Source organism: Capricornis sumatraensis, chromosome 1, assembly GCF_032405125.1.
Source record: "Capricornis sumatraensis isolate serow.1 chromosome 1, serow.2, whole genome shotgun sequence".
Classification (NCBI taxonomy): Eukaryota; Metazoa; Chordata; class Mammalia; order Artiodactyla; family Bovidae; genus Capricornis; species Capricornis sumatraensis.
In genome coordinates this window covers 612,282-629,600 of record NC_091069.1, presented here as the reverse complement: position 1 = coordinate 629,600, position 17,319 = coordinate 612,282, and the positions used below count along the sequence as shown (strand labels likewise).

General features: G+C 57.2%; 1 protein-coding gene across 1 annotated transcript in view; it reads right to left on the bottom strand.

Annotated features, from left to right (window-relative positions):
- The window catches only part of EXD3 (exonuclease 3'-5' domain containing 3), a 72,992-nt gene that overhangs the window by 10,537 nt on the left and 45,136 nt on the right, over positions 1-17,319 (bottom strand). Inside the window, exons 17-19 of the mRNA XM_068975796.1 lie at positions 17,123-17,290; positions 5,301-5,354; positions 5,041-5,172 (exon numbers count right to left, since the gene is read on the bottom strand). Coding sequence (XP_068831897.1) covers positions 5,041-5,172; positions 5,301-5,354; positions 17,123-17,290 — 354 coding nt within the window. The remainder of the gene's footprint in view (positions 1-5,040; positions 5,173-5,300; positions 5,355-17,122; positions 17,291-17,319) is intronic.

Genomic DNA, 17,319 nt, shown 5'->3' with positions numbered 1-17,319 from the left:
CTGGGCCCGTGTGCCCCTCACCCTGAGGAAGGCAGGCCCTCAGCGCCCTGCCCTCCCTGTTCGTTTCTCTCGAGCTCACTGAGCGGTGGGTTTAGAGCGGGCCTTTGACGTGTGTGGGGCTCCCTGGTGGCTCAGGTGGTAAAGAATCTGCCTGAAATGCATGAGACCTGGGCTCAGTCCCTGGGTGGGGAGGACCCCCTGGGGAAAGGCATGGCAACCCGCTCCAGCGTCCTTGCCTGGAGGTTTCCACGGACAGAGGCGCCCGGCGGGCTGCAGTCTGTGGGTCAGAGGGTCAGTCACGGCTCAGGGCCTGACACCCTGACACACCCGGCCCGGGGCTCCTGCTGGCTCCGTGGCTGGCTCAGGCAGTGGCGTAGGCTGGGGGAGGGTGCCGGGGAACAGGAGCCCCCAGACTCTCGGGCGCCCTCTTGCTGCCCAAGGTGCCTTACTGACCCCGGGCCTGAGGATGGAGCCAAGGGTACCAGGCGGCTCCCAGAGGCCTGCCTGTCCTCTCCCACCCACACCGGCTCCCCTCAGGCCCACGTCACGCCGGCCTGGCGGGGGCCAGTGGTCATGGCTGGGGACCGTGTCCACCTCACGGGTCTGTGTACCAGGAGCCGGGCACCCCAAGGCACTGGGCCCTTCTGGGCTACACAGCTGTCCTCTGTCGGGTGAGGCCGTGCCCTTGGAGTGCCCACTTTGAGCGGGTCGGCCCTTTTAAACAGTGACCCTCTGGGGCTTTCCTGGTGGTCCAGTGGTTAAGAATCTGCCTTGCAAAGCAAGGGGAGTGAAAGCGTTAGTTGCTCAGTCGTGTCCAATTCTTTGCGACCGGATGGACTGCAGACTGCCAGGTTCCACTGTCCATGGAGTTCTCAAGGCAAGACACTGGAGCGGGCAGCCACTCCCTTTCCTAGGGGATGAACTTCCTGACCCAGGGACTGAACCCAGGTCTCCTGCATTGCAGGCGGACTGTTTACCACCTGGGCATCGAGGGAAGCCCCAGACATTCACTTTCGGAAAGGGCCGACCCGCTCAAAGCCGGAACTCCGAGGGCACAGAGTCATACCAGTCCAGTCCCTGGTCTGGGAAGATGCTGTGTGCCTCGGGACCGCGGAGCCTACGCAGCACAGCCACTGGAGCCTGCATCCCAGACACTGTGCTCCCCGAGACAGACGTCTGAGGACCGTAGCTTAGGAGCAGGCCCTGCGCACGGCAGTGGGGACCCAGTGCGACGACAGCGAGACTCACGGCAACGAGGACCCAGCGCGATGACAGCGAGACTCCCTTTTAGAGTGAGCACCTGTCAGCGTCCAGGAGGTGTATCCCGGGGGAACCCCAGACAGGGGGCAGGGGCCCCTCTCAGGAGCACATGGTCAGGACCGAGGTCCAGAGAGAAGCGGCCCCAGGAAAAAGGGAGCCAGGAGGTGGGTGCTCGCAGGGCACCTCCAGTGAGCAGGACCAGGGTCCTCCCGGGCACTGAGCCGGGCCCCCGCCCCGGCCACTCCAGGGGCCTCTTCACATGTCTTGGACAGCACGGGCCCCTGGGAGCCCTGCGGGAGGGCGTGAGGTCTACCTGGAGCAGGTGTGCTGACAGCCAGCCGGCCGGCACCTGAAGCAGTCCACTTCAGTGCAGGGGTGTGGGCGGCGCTGTCATGCCAGCCATGGGGCCTTCCTAAAGAAGTGGGCCACCAGGAGCGGGGTCCCGGGCCATGGGGGTCCAGGTCCCCAGGTCCCCCAAGAGCCGAGTGCTGGGACCCAGGCTGGGCTCCAGTGGAGCCGGGGCATTCCCAGAAGGGGAGGAGTGCGTCGAGAAGGTGGCCCTGTAGGCTGTGGGGAGGCCTGGGGCGATCTGCGGGGCCCACCTGAGTGCCCCCTCGGGGGGCTGTGCTGAGCTTGCCAATGACCCCTCACCCTGGCTGGCATCCTGAGTCTGGGGGCACGCTGGGCCCGTCGGCCCCCCCGCCCTGGAGGCCTGTGACAGGCCCCTCCTGTGGCCTCGGGAGCCAGTGGCCCCAGGTCCCTGCCTGCACAGGGTGGGGCCCCTCCTCCCGCAGCCTTTGTGCCTGCGTGACCCCGGGGGCATGGAGTGTGGGAACGGGGCTGGGGGCCGAAGAGCACAAAGGCGGGGAGTGGGGGGGGTGGGGGTGGGGGTGGGTCAGGGCTGCTGCCTCTTCCTGTCTGTCCCCACGTCTGTTGCTGCCCCTCAGGACACAGGGAGGGTCTCCACGCCTGGGGACGGCTGGGCACCGGTGACCCAAAGGCCCCTGTGTCCAGACTCCAGGCCCCCGTCACTGCGGGCCTCCCAGGTGTGGTGCGGACGCTGGAGGCCGCTGGCCCAGGGGCCTCTGGCGTGCTCAGGCCCCGAGAGCCCTTGCTCAGCCGGCTCCCCACCCGACATCAGCCGGGGCAGCACCCTCCTCCCTCCCACGGCCTCTGCCCAGCTCCGGGCTCCTGGGCCGTAAACCCACCCCGGAGGCCCCGCCCCGAGACGCTGACCCTGGCTGCAGGCTCCTCCCCCAGCACCGCCCCCGAGGGGACCCTCTGCTGAGAGCACCCCCCTGAGGTGGGGTGACTGTCCTCCTAGAGGCCACTTCTGGGGCCAACGTCACTGACCCCCAGGACACCCCTCATAGGGGCATAGCCCATTCCCCACCACAGAAGAGGGGGCTGCAGGGATGGTAAAACAGACATTATGCCTGACCATGCCTGGGTTCCTGCTCTGGGACGTTTTTTAAGCTTAAATTTCTTTGATAAGATCCTTTCCCAGGGCGGACGGCACTGGGAACGCCTGGCGGACGTTCCTGATGGACGGTCCCAGGCCCCAGTCACCAGCTCCGGGGGTCATGACCCTGCCCTGCTGGAGGGATCCAGCGCACCTCGCCCTCTGGGACCTGGGGTGGGCGGGCTGCCCCCCCACTGCCAGGGGCCGCCCCTGCGTGGCCGGGCCCACTGACCCCTCCAGCCTCACTCGCTCCCGCCGCATACCCCGATGTGCAGCCCCAGGAGCGGCCAGCGGGCTCTGGGAACGGTTCGTGTGTCCAGTGGGTTTTCCCTCTGGGAACAGCACCAAAATAGCAGAAGGAAGGAAAAGAAAATGGAAACTCAGCCTGGCGGCGGGAGCTCTCCAGGGAGGCGGCCAGGCTCTGGCCTGGGCAGGGGCGGTGGTGGCTCTCAGCCAGCGTCCAGGGAGCTCGGGCCCCGGGGGCACAGGATGGGACCCTGGTGGTCGAGAACCACACGGAGGTACCCCCTCGGTCAGTCCTATGCGTGCGGCTCTCTGCTGGCCAGTGGCCAGTGCCCTCTGATGTCCACCTGGGCTCAGGGGCCATGCAGGCCGGGGCTGTGGCCTCAGGCAGGGCAGGGTCCGCAGTCGCATGGAGCCAGTGGTCACTGTGCCTTAGGCCATCAACTTGGGGCATCCACGTAGCCTGGGCTTCCCTGTCCACTTGGGGGAGGCCCTGAGGCCAGCCGGCTCAGGCACCGGGAGTGAACTCACACAGGGAGTAGGGAGGCCACTGAGCTGGGCCGGGAAGGGAAGGCGTTCCCAGCCACCGTGCTGGGCTGAGCTCCTGGGTGAGGCTGGGAGTCTCATGGCTAGGGGGCTCTGGGCGGGGGAGGTGGGGTGTGTGGCCTGAGGCGCCCTGCCCTGGGGCAGGCATTGCCCGTCAGCAGGGAGCACTCTCCACTCACGGGCACTGGGCGCCGCCGAGGACCGTGGTGGGAGCCGCCGGCGTGGCCCCCGACGCCCGCGTGGCCCCCGACGCCCGCGTGCTGACAGGCTGTGTGCGGATTCAAGCACCCTAGCTCTCAGGGGCCCTTCTTTGCGTGTGGCCGTGCCTGCCTCCTGGGGTCCCAGCGCACAGCTGCGGCACTCCTGGACAGCGGTCTGCCACCGGGTGGGGGTCCTGCCCTGGGGTGCACTCAGCCCACCTTCCTCAGCAGCTGAGCCCCACTGGAGGCTGCTGGACAGCCCTGGGCCTCAGAGGCTCCGCAGGGGACCCCTCCCGACGAAGCCCCACCGGGTGCCGATACCCCGCCTCCCTCCTGGGCTGCAGCCAACAACGGGCACATGGTCTCTGCCTGGTGCCTGCCCCCTGCCAGCAGCCCCGTGGCCGCCCTCCTCTGTCCTCACTGCCCGCTGACCACATGTGGGATGCACACCTACCACACAGGGACCCTGCTGGCAGGACCCCAGCCAGGCAGGAAGCCCCTTTCCCCAGCGCCTACCCGGAGAGCCTGGTGCACCTGGCCCGCCCTCTAGACCAGCCTCCTGAGAGCCCACACCCAAGACCTGCCCTGCCGACGGCCTGGGCCTCAGCCGCAAACCTGGGACCCCGGGCCCCACCCTGCGGCGTGTCCTGGGCCCTCTGCACCCCACTTTCGCCCCCCGGCTGCCGCCACCGCTCACCTGGGCAGATACACCACTGACTGCAGGCCCCTCAGCTCCCTACTCGGGGTGAGGACGCCGACTCTCCCATCCACGGCAGCCGGGTCGGAGCCCGCGCCTCCCTGGGCCCTGCTGCCCCCAGGACTGTCTCCTGTCCCCGGGGGCACTGGCTGCTCCCCCCGCCAGGGTGCAGCTCTGCCCCCTTCCTTTGAACTGGCCCCACGCCACCCCTGGGGTGTCCTGCAGCCTGGCCCCTCCACGGGGCCCCCACTGGGGCAGGGAAGCGGTGCCGGGATGTGGCCCGGACTCTTCCTGCGAAGGGCAGCGACCACCCTCACGGATCTGAAGGCTCCACGGCTCCCTGGGGTGCCAGTGGGGTGTCCTCTCAGTGCCCCAACTCCGTTTTCTCAAGAGGACACACCAGCGCAGGTTCTGAAAAGCTGGTAAAAACGCCCGCAGTCTCCCCCGATGCCCTGGGGTCTTTGCCACAAATGCACCTCCCTTCCTCTGGAGGTTGGGGGGGAATGCACAGATCGGGGTGCTGCTCCGCCGAGCAGAAAACCAAGGCCCGGCCACACACGGGGTCTCGCCAGTCACCGAGCCTGGGCCGCACACACTGGCCCCTCGCCCAGCCTGGGGCCCGCGGCACCCACCTGGCAGCGGCTGAAGATGTCTGCGGGGGTGACACGCACGTTGAAATGCCTGAGGATGGCCTTCGCCTGCTGCTGGGCCTTGAGGGAGCAGTCCACTGCCAGGCAGCGCCCAGCCCCGACCTGGGCCCGGAGCTGCGGGCAGAAGCAGCCTTCGCGCGGGGTGGAAGCTAGGCCCCACCCCCCCAGCTGAGGTGAGCCTGGAGCATCCAGTCTGCCCTGGGCGGGGGCAGGGGGGGCAGCCTGGGCCGGTGGGTCCTCACCTTGTGGTACGGCAGCCCCGAGGTCAGGATGACCCTCCCCTCCTGCCTGGCAACCTGCGCAGGAGGAAAAGTCAGCAGGTGAGGCTGCAGGCCCACTCCCAGGGCCAGGCCCCTCTGCCCCAACCTTCGCCACCATCCCCCCTGCCCCCACCCCCCCCTTCACTGTCTCTCCTGCATCTGAAAGTAACAGAAAGCGGGAGTATCGGTGACACAGTGGTGATCGACCCTTTGTGACCCCATGGGCTGCAGCCCACCGGGCTCCTCTGTCCCTGGAGTTCTGGTCCAGGCAAGAACACTGGAGTGGGAAGCCACTTCCTTCTCCAGGGGATCTTCCCCGCCTGGGGATCGGGTCCAGGCCTCCTGCGCTGCTGGCAGGCTCTTCACCATCAGAGCCACCGGGCTCCTGCACCCTGAGCCTGGGCACCGCGCGCTGTGATAGATTTGGCCTTAGAGACATGCGAACCGAACCGCCAACGAGGTTAAATTTAAAAAGCCATTTCTATAAACCCAAAAGAGATGAGACACACGAACCACAAACAGAGAAATACTCCAAATGCCAGGAAGCCACAGCGAACTGACCCGGCGACTCTGGGGCTACAGATCGAACTGGAAGACACCCTGCAGTGACACCCGTTGGTGATGGGCACACCACCACGGCTGTTCTGAGACGTTTGTGGATTGTGACGTAAGCCAGATGGGTAATGCTGGTGTGGTGGTAGGATTTTCCAGCTCAGAGAAAGGAGATCTGGGAGAAAGTTAAGCAGATCACACAAGAAGCCCTAGATCTGAATGGAAAACTTCGGATGGGTGTTATATATATTTGATGGATGTTTCATTAGTCGCTCAGTCATGTCCAACTCTTTGCAACCCCATGGACTGCAGCCCGCCAGGGTCCTCTGTCCGGGGATTCTCCAGGCAAGAACACTGGGTGGGTGGCCATTCCCTTCTCCAGGGGATCTTCTTGGCTCCCTTAATAGGTGCTACATACACTTAGAGGCACTTCATCCCTGGCCCGCCGCAAAGGCCTGGAAACGAGAGCCAGCCCTGCAGCTCTGAGCACCCTCACGCAGGCTGACTCCTAGACAGGGCTCGTGCTAAAAGGAACCGGGGAGTTTCGGAGGAGTAGCTGATTCTAGATCTGAGGAGCTGGAGTATCTCTTTAGATGAGACAGCAAAGTTATCAGAGTCTACAAGGATCACACCAAAAGGGCTCAGGATCCACCCTGCAAGCCACGAGGGGCGCAGTGCGCGTCAACAACGTGACAGCTGTGACGTGTCCAGCTTGCTTCCTTTCCGTGTGTTATCTTTGGAGAGTGTGAGGGGCCAGCTCACTAGCGTGAGAGCTGAACACTGCAGCTCTGGGAAGGAAACGCCAGGGAGAGTCATGACGTTGTATTTGGCAACAATTTCTTGGCTGTGGCACTGAAAGCAAAGACAACACAATTAAAAATAAATTGGACTTTGTGAAAGTTAAAAAACTTTTGTACATCACAGGACACTGCCAAGAAAGTGAAAAAACAACCCACAGAATGGGAAAAATATTTGCAAATATATATCTGGACATCTAGGATATATGAATAACTCCCACAACTCAACGGCAGGAAAAGCAGGTAAACCAGCTAATATGTGGGCGAGGGACCTTGCCCTTCTTCTTCTCTGGAGAAAATGCACTTCTCCAGAGAAGGCACGCAAATGACCAGCATGCACACGTACGGATGCTCAACATGAGTCATCAGGGAAGCGTGGTACACTGGGGATCACTTCACATCTGTCAGGGCGGTTTTTATTTTTAAAGAGGAAAATAAGTGTTGAGGAGAATGCACAGAAGTCTGGAGCCTTACGCGTTGCTGGTGGGGATGTAAAGCGGTGCGGCTGCCATGGAGCAGCGCTGCAGTGTCCCCAAAGATCAGACGCAGAATCACCGTGCGGCCTAGCGATCTCCCGGCCAGGTACAGACCCACAGGAGCTGAGAGCAGAAGCGTGAACAGATGCTTGCTCATCACAGTGAACAGCAGGAGCGGATTCACAATAGCCAGATGGAAGCAACCCAAGTGTCCATCAGCAGATCACACACACACACACACACACACACACACACACGCACACACGCACAATGGAACTTATTCAGATTTGGAAAGGAAGTAAGACCCTATACAGGCTACAGCATGGATGGCCTTCGAAGACATTCTGCTCAGTGAAATTAGCCAGACACAAAAGGATAAATGTTGTATGATTCTACTTAAGTGAGGTCCCTAGAGGGGTTAAATTCATAGAGAAAGAAGGTGAACAGCAGTTACCAGGGGTTGGGGGAGGGGTGAATGGAGAGCGACTATTTAATGCTGCAGAAGTTCGGTCTGAGATGAAAGTTCTGGAAATAGATGGTGGCAATGGCCACACACACTGTGCACACACTTAATGTTGCTGAGCTGTGCACTTAGATATGGTTACGATGATCAATCTTCCGCCATATATATTTTACCACAATAAGAGAGAAAAAGCAATGAAGCAAGTGGTTACTTTGTAGTGGAAACAAAGACACATCTATGTGATGAATAAAAACAGAATCGAAAACAAACACACATAACCGAGGTGAATATGAAGAAAGACCCAGACAAGAGGGCAGTCGAGAACAGAGCCAGGAGCGACAGGGCAGAGGCGGCTGTCCAACAGCAACGGCAAGAGCAGGGGGCTCTTCTCAGAGTCCTGTCAGGCCGCAGTCACAGACCCAGCAACACGCCCTTTCAGGAGAGGGAGGAAACAGAATTTTCAAGGAAAAGCGGCCCCAATGAAAGGTCATAGCAAAGGAAATCCCTTAATAAAGAGTTCGCCTTTTCTCGGAGTGCCTGTGCATGTCCATACACCATAGATTCTAAGAGTCACTGAATACGTAAAAGAGAGGTAACGTCTAATTTGCAAAACTAAGGAAAACCACCATGTGTTAAAAATATTGGGAAATAACAGTAAGATGGAAAGCAGGTGAGAAAGCTAAAATGATCTGAAATCTCTGGATTAATTTTAACTTTACACGTTGTTAACTCAAATATACATGCTGAAATTTCCAGGCTAACCCCTGAAAGAACAGAAGTAGGATTTGTAACTTTGAAATTAATAGAGAGAAAAATAGAAACAAGGGTGAAAAAGAGAAAAGAACAGAAGAACCAAAGGAGAAAAAAGAACAGAAAAAGCAGGAGAGAGAGAGCAGATCAGTGTGTTCCAGCCAAACACAGACGAGCAATTACAACAAATGCAAGTGGACGGGACGAATGGGCTGGAAAACAAAGGCCGTCGGGCTAGACCTTGTAAAACCAGAAACAATTCATCACAAGAGCAAAGGAAGGCTGAAAGCAGAAGGATGAGAAGGTGACACGCAAGTCCTGCCCTGAGGGCGCTGGAGGAATGGCATCAGGGTCGGCTCAGTCAGATCTCACGGCGAGGCTGCTAGTGGAGCCAGAGGCTCATCTCGTAGGACATCTCGCTCAGCAGGGAGACATGAGAACTCTGGAGGCCGTGTGCACATGCGACTAACAGCCACTTCCCAGCAGGTGACGCGAGTGCGGACGTGACCGCAAGGAGAACCTGAGAAGCCCAGTGCCCCCCGGAGACTTCGGCACAGCTCTCCTGGGCATTGGCAAAAGTGGCAGAAAAGTGACCAAACAAGATCCAGATGATCTGAGGAAATACTGAGTGAGCTTGACCCACTGAGCGTGCCGAAGCAAGAGAGGGACGTGAACGTGGCTGGAAGAGGCTGTGGCCTTTTAAAGTCCACGTGGAACGTTTATAAAAAGCACCGTCTGCTTGGCTACAAAGCTAGTCCCCCCAGACGTCTAAATCGGCAGTATACAGCCTACAATTCACTTAGGTTAGAAGCAGATTCGTAAAAGATGCCAAAAAGCTCTGAAACCCCCAGCTTTCTGGAACTGAAAAACAGCCTTTCAAATAAGTAATTTGAACTCAGATTCAAAACTCAAAACCTATTAGCACTAAAAAGTAATGAAAAGACTACATATCAAAATGGATGGAACGCAGTGAAAATACTACTTCAAGAAAAAGTTACTGTCCTGAACGTTTACATCGTAAGATTTAAGCGGCTGAAAATTAAAGAGCTAAGCACGCCTCTTGGAAATAACCCCAAGTAAGCAAAAGGAAGGAAACTATAAAGATAAAAAGAGAAATTAATGAGATTAAAAACACACACAAAAATCCAACAGAAAGGACCAACAAAGCCGAATACCAGTCACTTGAAGGGACTCGTTCAGTTGACGAGCACTGCGTACAGTCAGGAAACAGGTGAAGCACAAGTGACAACAGTCAGAGTGAGGCTGATCGCGGCGAGGCCCTGCGAAGCTTCACAGGCAGCGAGACTTGCCTCGCCCCTGGAGCACCCAGCGAAAGGGGCACACTCCAGAGGAAGGCATGGCTTGCCGAGCGACTCAAGAAGACGCAGTCGGCTAAGCAGTCCTAAAACTATTAAATAAAAAGAATCAGAAACTCCTAGATTCCTCCGTCCAAAACACAAGGCTGAGGTGGCCTTGCAGGAACTCAGCCAGTGTCTGAGAGAAAAATCCAAACATCACTCAAAGTGGCAGAAAGCAGAGGAGGGAAAACTCCCCAGCTTGTTTATGAAGCAGAAGAGAAGATGGTGAGCAGGAGAAATCCTGTGTCAGAATGGTCCTGAAGACAGGTCCAGCCACGTGACATGCTGGCAGGCCGGGTGCAACTGGAATGCAAGGCTGGCTCCAAACTGAAAAGGCTCGTCACGTGCACAGATCACAGGGACGATGTCAATGGCTGCAGAGGCAGCATCAGGGAGAACTCAGCTTCTTTCGTGACGACGTGTGCAGCAGGCATGAAGCCTGCATCCTGCTGTGGGGGCCTGGGAGCTGCCACACGTCACGGAGGAGCAGCCCGTTAAGTCAGAACTGAGACAGCCGGCCACAGTTCCATCTGTTAACCCCACCAGGGAGGCCTCGACTGCTGTGAGAGGATACGGGACAGAAATGAGACCCGTAAAGACTGGGGAGGAAGGAATGAAACTATCCCTGTCTACAGATGGTTTGTCCGCAAAGGAGACCCCAAGAACCAACAGCCAACTCAGTAGAACTGAGGAGATTTCTGCGAGGTTTCCAAGGTAAGATCAATTCTCAAGCAACTAGGAGCTAAAGGTCCATGCAGTTCTGCGTATCAGCAGAAAATAAAGCAGCATCATGTGCTGCAGACCAACTGTGCCAGCCCAGTGGGCCTTCCGAGGCCAGGGTCAGAACTGCGGCTTTCCGCCTGGGGCCCTTCACAGGGGCACAGGCAGCGAGCAAACACAAGAAAGGCTGCCTGGCTTCACCGACACCCAGAGAAAGGTGAGCAAAAGTTCTGTGAGACGTGACTGCCTGCTGACGAGACTGGTGGAGAGGACAGTGAAGCAGCGACCTCGGCCGCTCAGGGGACGGAGCCCTGGGCACGGTTCCCGGCCCACCAGCCAGCCCCGTGGGCTCTCCTGCAGGACCTCCATGGGGAAGCCCACGGCCACGTTCTGAGGAGCAAGGCCACAAAAGGCCAGGGACACTAGTGACCCCTTTACCCGTGGAGACAGGTCCTCAGTGCCCTAAATCCACCAGGTCAGTGGCCCAGGTGCAGGACATCGGAGCCGCTCAGATGAGCCTTGGGGATGTGTGTCTGTCCTGGTGCCCCGTCTGTCGGGTCCCTGGGGCAGCGGGGCCAGCCAGAGGCACACTGAGGTTTGCTGCAAGGAACTGGCCGCAGACGTTAGGGGAGGGTGGGGCCGTCAGGCAGACCCTGAGCGGAGCGGCGGCCGCCCAGGTCGACCTGCTCCCACTCCGGCTCCCGCCAGGCAGGTGGCTGCTCAGCAAGACTGCGTGCTCCTCAGCTCCTGCCCAGGGAAGCCATCCATCACTGAACTTTGGCCTCTGCCTGCATCTGCTGGGGCTGCAAACCTCCCCAATCGTCACGCCCGGTTCCTCTTTGCTGGCCGGATGGCTCTCTGCTCGGCGGACTCTACCGCCTCACTCACACTTGACCCCAAGCAGCAGGAGGGCTGGGAGGCACCTTAGTGCAGCCTGGCCGATCCTTGACCGGTACCCAGGCTCATCCTTGAAAGGTCTGCTCCCTGCCAGCGCAGACACAGTCCCCGAGCTGCTGCTGCGGGGGCGGGAGCCTCCTCCCTTCCCTCGCCAGCAGTGCTGGCTTTCTTTGGAAGCATGTTGATAAATGCTAAGGGAGCCGCTGCTCCTTACCCCTCGTCCAAGGTAAGGAGCAGCGGCTGCGCTTTGCTGAAGCCGCCGTGAAGAGATACCCCACGCCCAAGGTAAGAGAAACCCAAATAAGATGGTAGGTGTTGCAAGAGAGCGTCAGAGGGCAGACACACTGAAACCATACTCACAGAAATGTGGTCAATCTAATCACACTAGGACCACAGCCTCGTCTAACTCAATGAAACTAAGCCATGCCCGCGGGGCAACCCAACACAGGCGGGTCAGGATGGACAGGTCTGACAGAATGGGGTCCACTGGAGAAGGGAATGGCAAACCACTTCAGTATTCTTGCTTGAGAACCCCATGCTGCTGCTGCTAAGTCACTTCAGTCAGGTCCGACTCTGTGCGACCCCATAGACAGCAGCCCCCCAGGCTCCCCCGTCCCTGGGACTCTCCAGGCAAGAACTCCGGAGTGGGTTGCCATTTCCTTCTCCAATGCAGGAAAGTGAAAAGTGAAAGTGAAGTTGCTCAGTCGTGTCCAACCCTCAGCGACCCCATGGACTGCAGCCTTCCAGGCTCCTCCGTCCATGGGATTTTCCAGGCAAGAGTACTAGAGTGGGGTGCCATTGCCTTCTCCGGAGAACCCCATGAACAGTATGAAAAGGCAAAATGATAGGATACTGAAAGAGGAACTCCCCAGGTCAGTAGGTGCCCAATATGCTACTGGAGATCAGTGGAGAAATAACTCCAGAAAGAGTGAAGGGATGGAGCCAAAGCAAAAACAATACCCAGCTGTGGATGTGACTGGTGATAGAAGCAAGGTCCGATGCTGTAAAGAGCAATATTGCTTAGTAACCTGGAATGTCAGGTCATGAATCAAGGCAAATTGGAAGTGGTCAAACAGAAGACGGCAAGAGTGAATGTCGACATTCTAGGAATCAGCGAACTAAAATGGACTGGAATAGGTGGATTTAACTCAGATGACCATTATATCTACTACTGCGGGCAGGAATCCCTTAGAAGAAATGGAGTAGCCATCATGGTCAACAAAAGAGTCCGAAATGCAGTACTTGAATGCAACCTCAAAAACGACAGAATGATCTCTGTTCGTTTCCAAGGCAAACCATTCAACATCATGGTAATCCAAGTCTATGCCCCGACCAGTAACGCTCAAGAAGCTGAAGTTGAACGGTTCTATGAAGACCTACAAGACTTTTTAGAACTAACACCCCCAAAAGACGTCTTTTTCATTATAGGGGACTGGAATGCAAAAGTAGGAAGTCAAGAAACACCTGGAGTAACAGGCAAATTTGAATTTGGCCTTGGAATGTGGAATGAAGCAGGGCAAAGACTAATAGAGTTTTGCCAAGAAAATGCACTGGTCATAGCAAACACCCTCTTCCAACAACACAAGAGAAGACTCTACACATGGACATCACCAGATGGTCAACACTGAAATCCGATTGATTATATTCTTTGCAGCCAAAGATGGAGAAGCTCTATACAGTCAACAAAAACAAGACCAGGAGCTGACTGTGGCTCAGATCATGAACTCCTTATTACCAAATTCAGACTTAAACTGAAGAAGGTAGGGAAAACCACTAGACCATTCAGGTATGACCTAAATCGAATCCCTTATGATTATACAGTGGAAGTGAGGAATAGATTTAAGGGACTAGATCTGATAGATAGAGTGCCTGATGAACTATGGACGGAGGTTCGTGACAGTGTACAGGAGACAGGGATCAAGACCATCCCCATGGAAAAGAAATGCAAAAAAGCAAAATGGCTGTCTGGGGAGGCCTTACAAATAGCTGTGAAAAGAAGCGCAGCGAAAAGCAAAGGAGAAAAGGAAAGATATAAGCATCTGAATGCAGAGTTCCAAAGAAAAGCAAGAAGAGATAAGAAAGCCTTCCTCAGCGATCAATGCAAAGAAATAGAGGAAAACAACAGAATGGGAAAGACTAGAGATCTCTTCAAGAAAATTAGAGATACCAAGGGAACATTTCATGCAAAGATGGGCTCGATAAAGGACAGAAATGGTATGGACCTAACAGAAGCAGAAGATATTAAGAAGAGGTGGCAAGAATACACAGAAGAACCATACAAAAAAGATCTTCACGACCAAGATAATCACGATGGTGTGATCACTCACCTAGAGCCAGACATCCTGGAATGTGAAGTCAAGTGGGCCTTAGAAAGCATCACTACGAACAAAGCTAGTGGAGGTGATGGAATTCCAGTTGAGCTATTTCAAATCCTGAAAGATGATGCTGTGAAAGTGCTGCACTCAATATGCCAGCAAACTTGGAAAACTCAGCAGTGGCCACAGGACTGGAAAAGGTCAGTTTTCATTCCAGTCCCAAAGAAAGGCAATGCCAAAGAATGCTCAAACTACCGCACAATTGCACTCATCTCACACACTAGTAAAGTAATGCTCAAAATTCTCCAAGCCAGGCTTCAGCAATACGTGAACCATGAACTTCCAGATGTTCAAGCTGGTTTTAGAAAAGGCAGAGGAACCAGATATCAAATTGCCAACATCCGCTGGATCATCAAAAAAGAGAGTTCCAGAAAAACATCTATTTCTGCTTTATTGCGTATGCCAAAACCTTTGACTGTGTGGATCACAATAAACTACAGAAAATTCTGAAAGAGATGGGAATACCAGACCACCTGACCTGCCTCTTGAGAAATCTGTATGCAGGTCAAGAAGCAACAATTAGAACTGGACATGGAACAACAGACTGGTTCCAAATAGGAAAAGGAGTACGTCAAGGCTGTATATTGTCACCCTGCTTATTTAACTTCTATGCAGAGTACATCATGAGAAACGCTGGGCTAGAAGAAACACAAGCTGGAATCAAGATTGCCGGGAGAAATATCAATAACCTCAGGTATGCAGATGACACCACCCTTATGGCAGAAAGTGAAGAGGAACTAAAAAGCCTCTTGATGAAAGTGAAAGAGGAGAGTGAAAAAGTTGGTTTAAAGCTCAGCATTCAGAAAACGAAGATCATGGCATCTAGTCCCATCACTTCATGGGAAATAGATGGGGAAACAGTGTCAGACTTTATTTTGGGGGGCTCCAAAATCACTGCAGATGGTGACTGCAGCCATGCAATTAAAAGACGCTTACTCCTTGGAAGGAAAGTTATGACCAACCTGGATAGTATATTCAAAAACAGACATTACTTTGCCAACTAAGGTCTGTCTCGTCAAGGCTATGGTTTTTCCTGTGGTCATGTATGGATGTGAGAGTTGGACTGTGAAGAAGGCTGAGCGCCGAAGAATTGATGCTTTTGAACTGTGGTGTTGGAGAAGACTCTTGAGAGTCCCTTGGACTGCAAGGAGATCCAACCAGTCCATTCTGAAGGAGATCAGCCCTGGGTGTTCTTTGGAAGGACTGATGCTGAAGCTGAAACTCCAGTACTTTGGCCACCTCATGCAATGAGTTGACTCATTGGAAAAAGACTCTGATGCTGGGAGGGATTGGGGGCAGGAGGGGAAGGGGATGACCGAGGATGAGATGGCTGGATGGCATCACGGACTCGATGGACGTGAGTTTGAGTGAACTCCGGGAGTTGGTGATGGACAGGGAGGCCTGGTGTGCTGCGATTCATGGGGTCGCAGCATTAGACACGACTGAGCGACTGAACTGAACTGAACTGAACTGTTAACGGAGCTCATCACAGAAAACAAAACCCACAGGGTAACCCTGCTGAACAACACAGCCACGTCACCTCCTTGGGAGTCTGCACAGGAAGCGCGTGGTTGGGAAAGAGCCACAGGAGAGAGGACATCCAGGGGCGTGGTGGGCCGCTGGCTAGAGACAGTATCTCCAGGAAATGCCAGAGGGCTCCACCTGCATGAGACAGCGCCACAGGTGCGAGAGAGGTGGGCACATCGCCCCACTGTCCAGAACGCTTCGTGACACACACAGGTGACAGTATTACCCCCCACCCACCCACGGTAGGGCAGGCATGAGGACAGGCCCTGGGAACTCCAAGCACAAGGCCGAGTGGACAAGTGGGCAGAGTCAGTCCGTAACCACAGGGGCTGGAGCTACAGCCGTGTTCCCAGGAAGAAGCACCTCACCTGCCACACCCCTAGGGAGGGCACTTGGCCTGCGGCCTCAAGACTGCGATGTTCCAGGTTCTGAGGTCCAATCCCCTGGCTCTAGTCCAGGTCCGGCTGGGCTTCAGCACCTGCTCCGTCTGGGCCATGCTGACCCCAGCAGGTCCCCAGACTGCCCCTCCCGCGGCCCTGCTGCATCTGAGGCGCCTGTTACAGCAGCACCGACTCTGGGCTCCCGTATCCACTGGTTCGCCTCCGTGGCTGCAGCCACTTAAGCGTGAACTCAAGCCGAGTTCTGCGGGGGTGGGCGTGGCCAGGCTCTGGGGTGCCCTGTGCTCTCTGCCCCGTGACTGCTGACGTCTCGTCTGGGGTCCTCAGGAAGCCAGGCTGGCCTTCTCATCTCAGCCTCTGTAAGCTAGAAACAACCCCCAGCAGGAGGACTGAAGGGTTTCCGACAGGGACAGCAGCCAGAGCCATTCTTGACACGATCACGCCTCCTTCCCTGGGAGCCAGGACCAGGCCTCCGGAAGAGCTGGCCGTGAGGGGCCAGGGCTGAGGAAGGTGGACAGCCTCTCATGGACGTGGGGGCCGGCTCGGGAGGCAGACGGCTCCCTCCTGGCTCAGCCCTACCTCTGCAGCCCCTCTGTTCTTCCGGCCCCAGCTTCCTCGTTAGGAAGGGTGGGAAGGCTGCCGAAACATCCAGCGGGCTGTGCAGTGTTCAGGGAAGGGCTGCCTGCCAAGCTCAGACCCCACTCCCCCCACCATCCCCTCCCCGCCCCATGCCCCAGTCACCCGCTTGCTGAGCCTGGCGACCCTTCCCAGAAGAAGGTGTCCAAACGCATAAGAGAAACCACACGTAACTACGTAATGTCGACCTGGCCGCCTCGGTACTCTTTCGTGGCTGCGCAAGTCACAACGGCCTGGGTGCCCATCACTGCCCGGCGGATGGATCCACTGTGGTCCATCTGATGGAATGTTATTTGGTTGTAAAAAGGCCTGAAGCTCTGACAGATGCTACAACGCAGACGAGCCCGGGAAACACCACGTTCGTGAAAGCAGCCAGGACCAAGAGGCCACGAGCAACAAGTCCCCTGGCACGCAACATCCAGAGCAGCCGGAAATCAGGCTGCCAGGGCCGGGGGGCGGAGCCTGGTCAGGGGCGGAGCCTGTCGGGACGGGGCGGAACCTGTCAGGGGCGGAGCCTGTCGGGACGGGGCGGAGCCTGGAGGGGGCCGCTTCACGGGAGGGCGGGGGAATGAACAGGGCCTAGAAGCCACCCTGGAGATACCTGCGCAAAGCACGCAGTGAACTGTGGGGAGAGGGGACTGCATCTCAGCGAACCCAGTAAAGAACGTTTGCCGGCCACGTCCTCACTCCTGCCCGCACCAGGCCCACCCCCCACAGGAGCCTGCAGACCGCAGGCCCGGACAGCTACAAACCAACCCGGCAACCGGGGGAGCCCTGCCCCACCTCGGGGTGGGGGGCACGTAGCTGGGGCGCTGCTGCCGCCACGAACACGCCCCTACCCCCGGGCCCGCTCACCTCGGCGGCCTGCCGGTGGTCCTCGCCAGAGTGCAGCACCCGCACGTCGACACCCAGGCAGCGGAGGGTCCGCCCCAGCCCCCCCAGCATGCTGTCACACACCACGCGGAAGGCCCGGGCTGGGACCTCGGGGGCCGTGGCCTCAGGCGAATGCTCCTGCAATACAGCCTGGCTCAGCAGCCCACCCCCCATGTGGG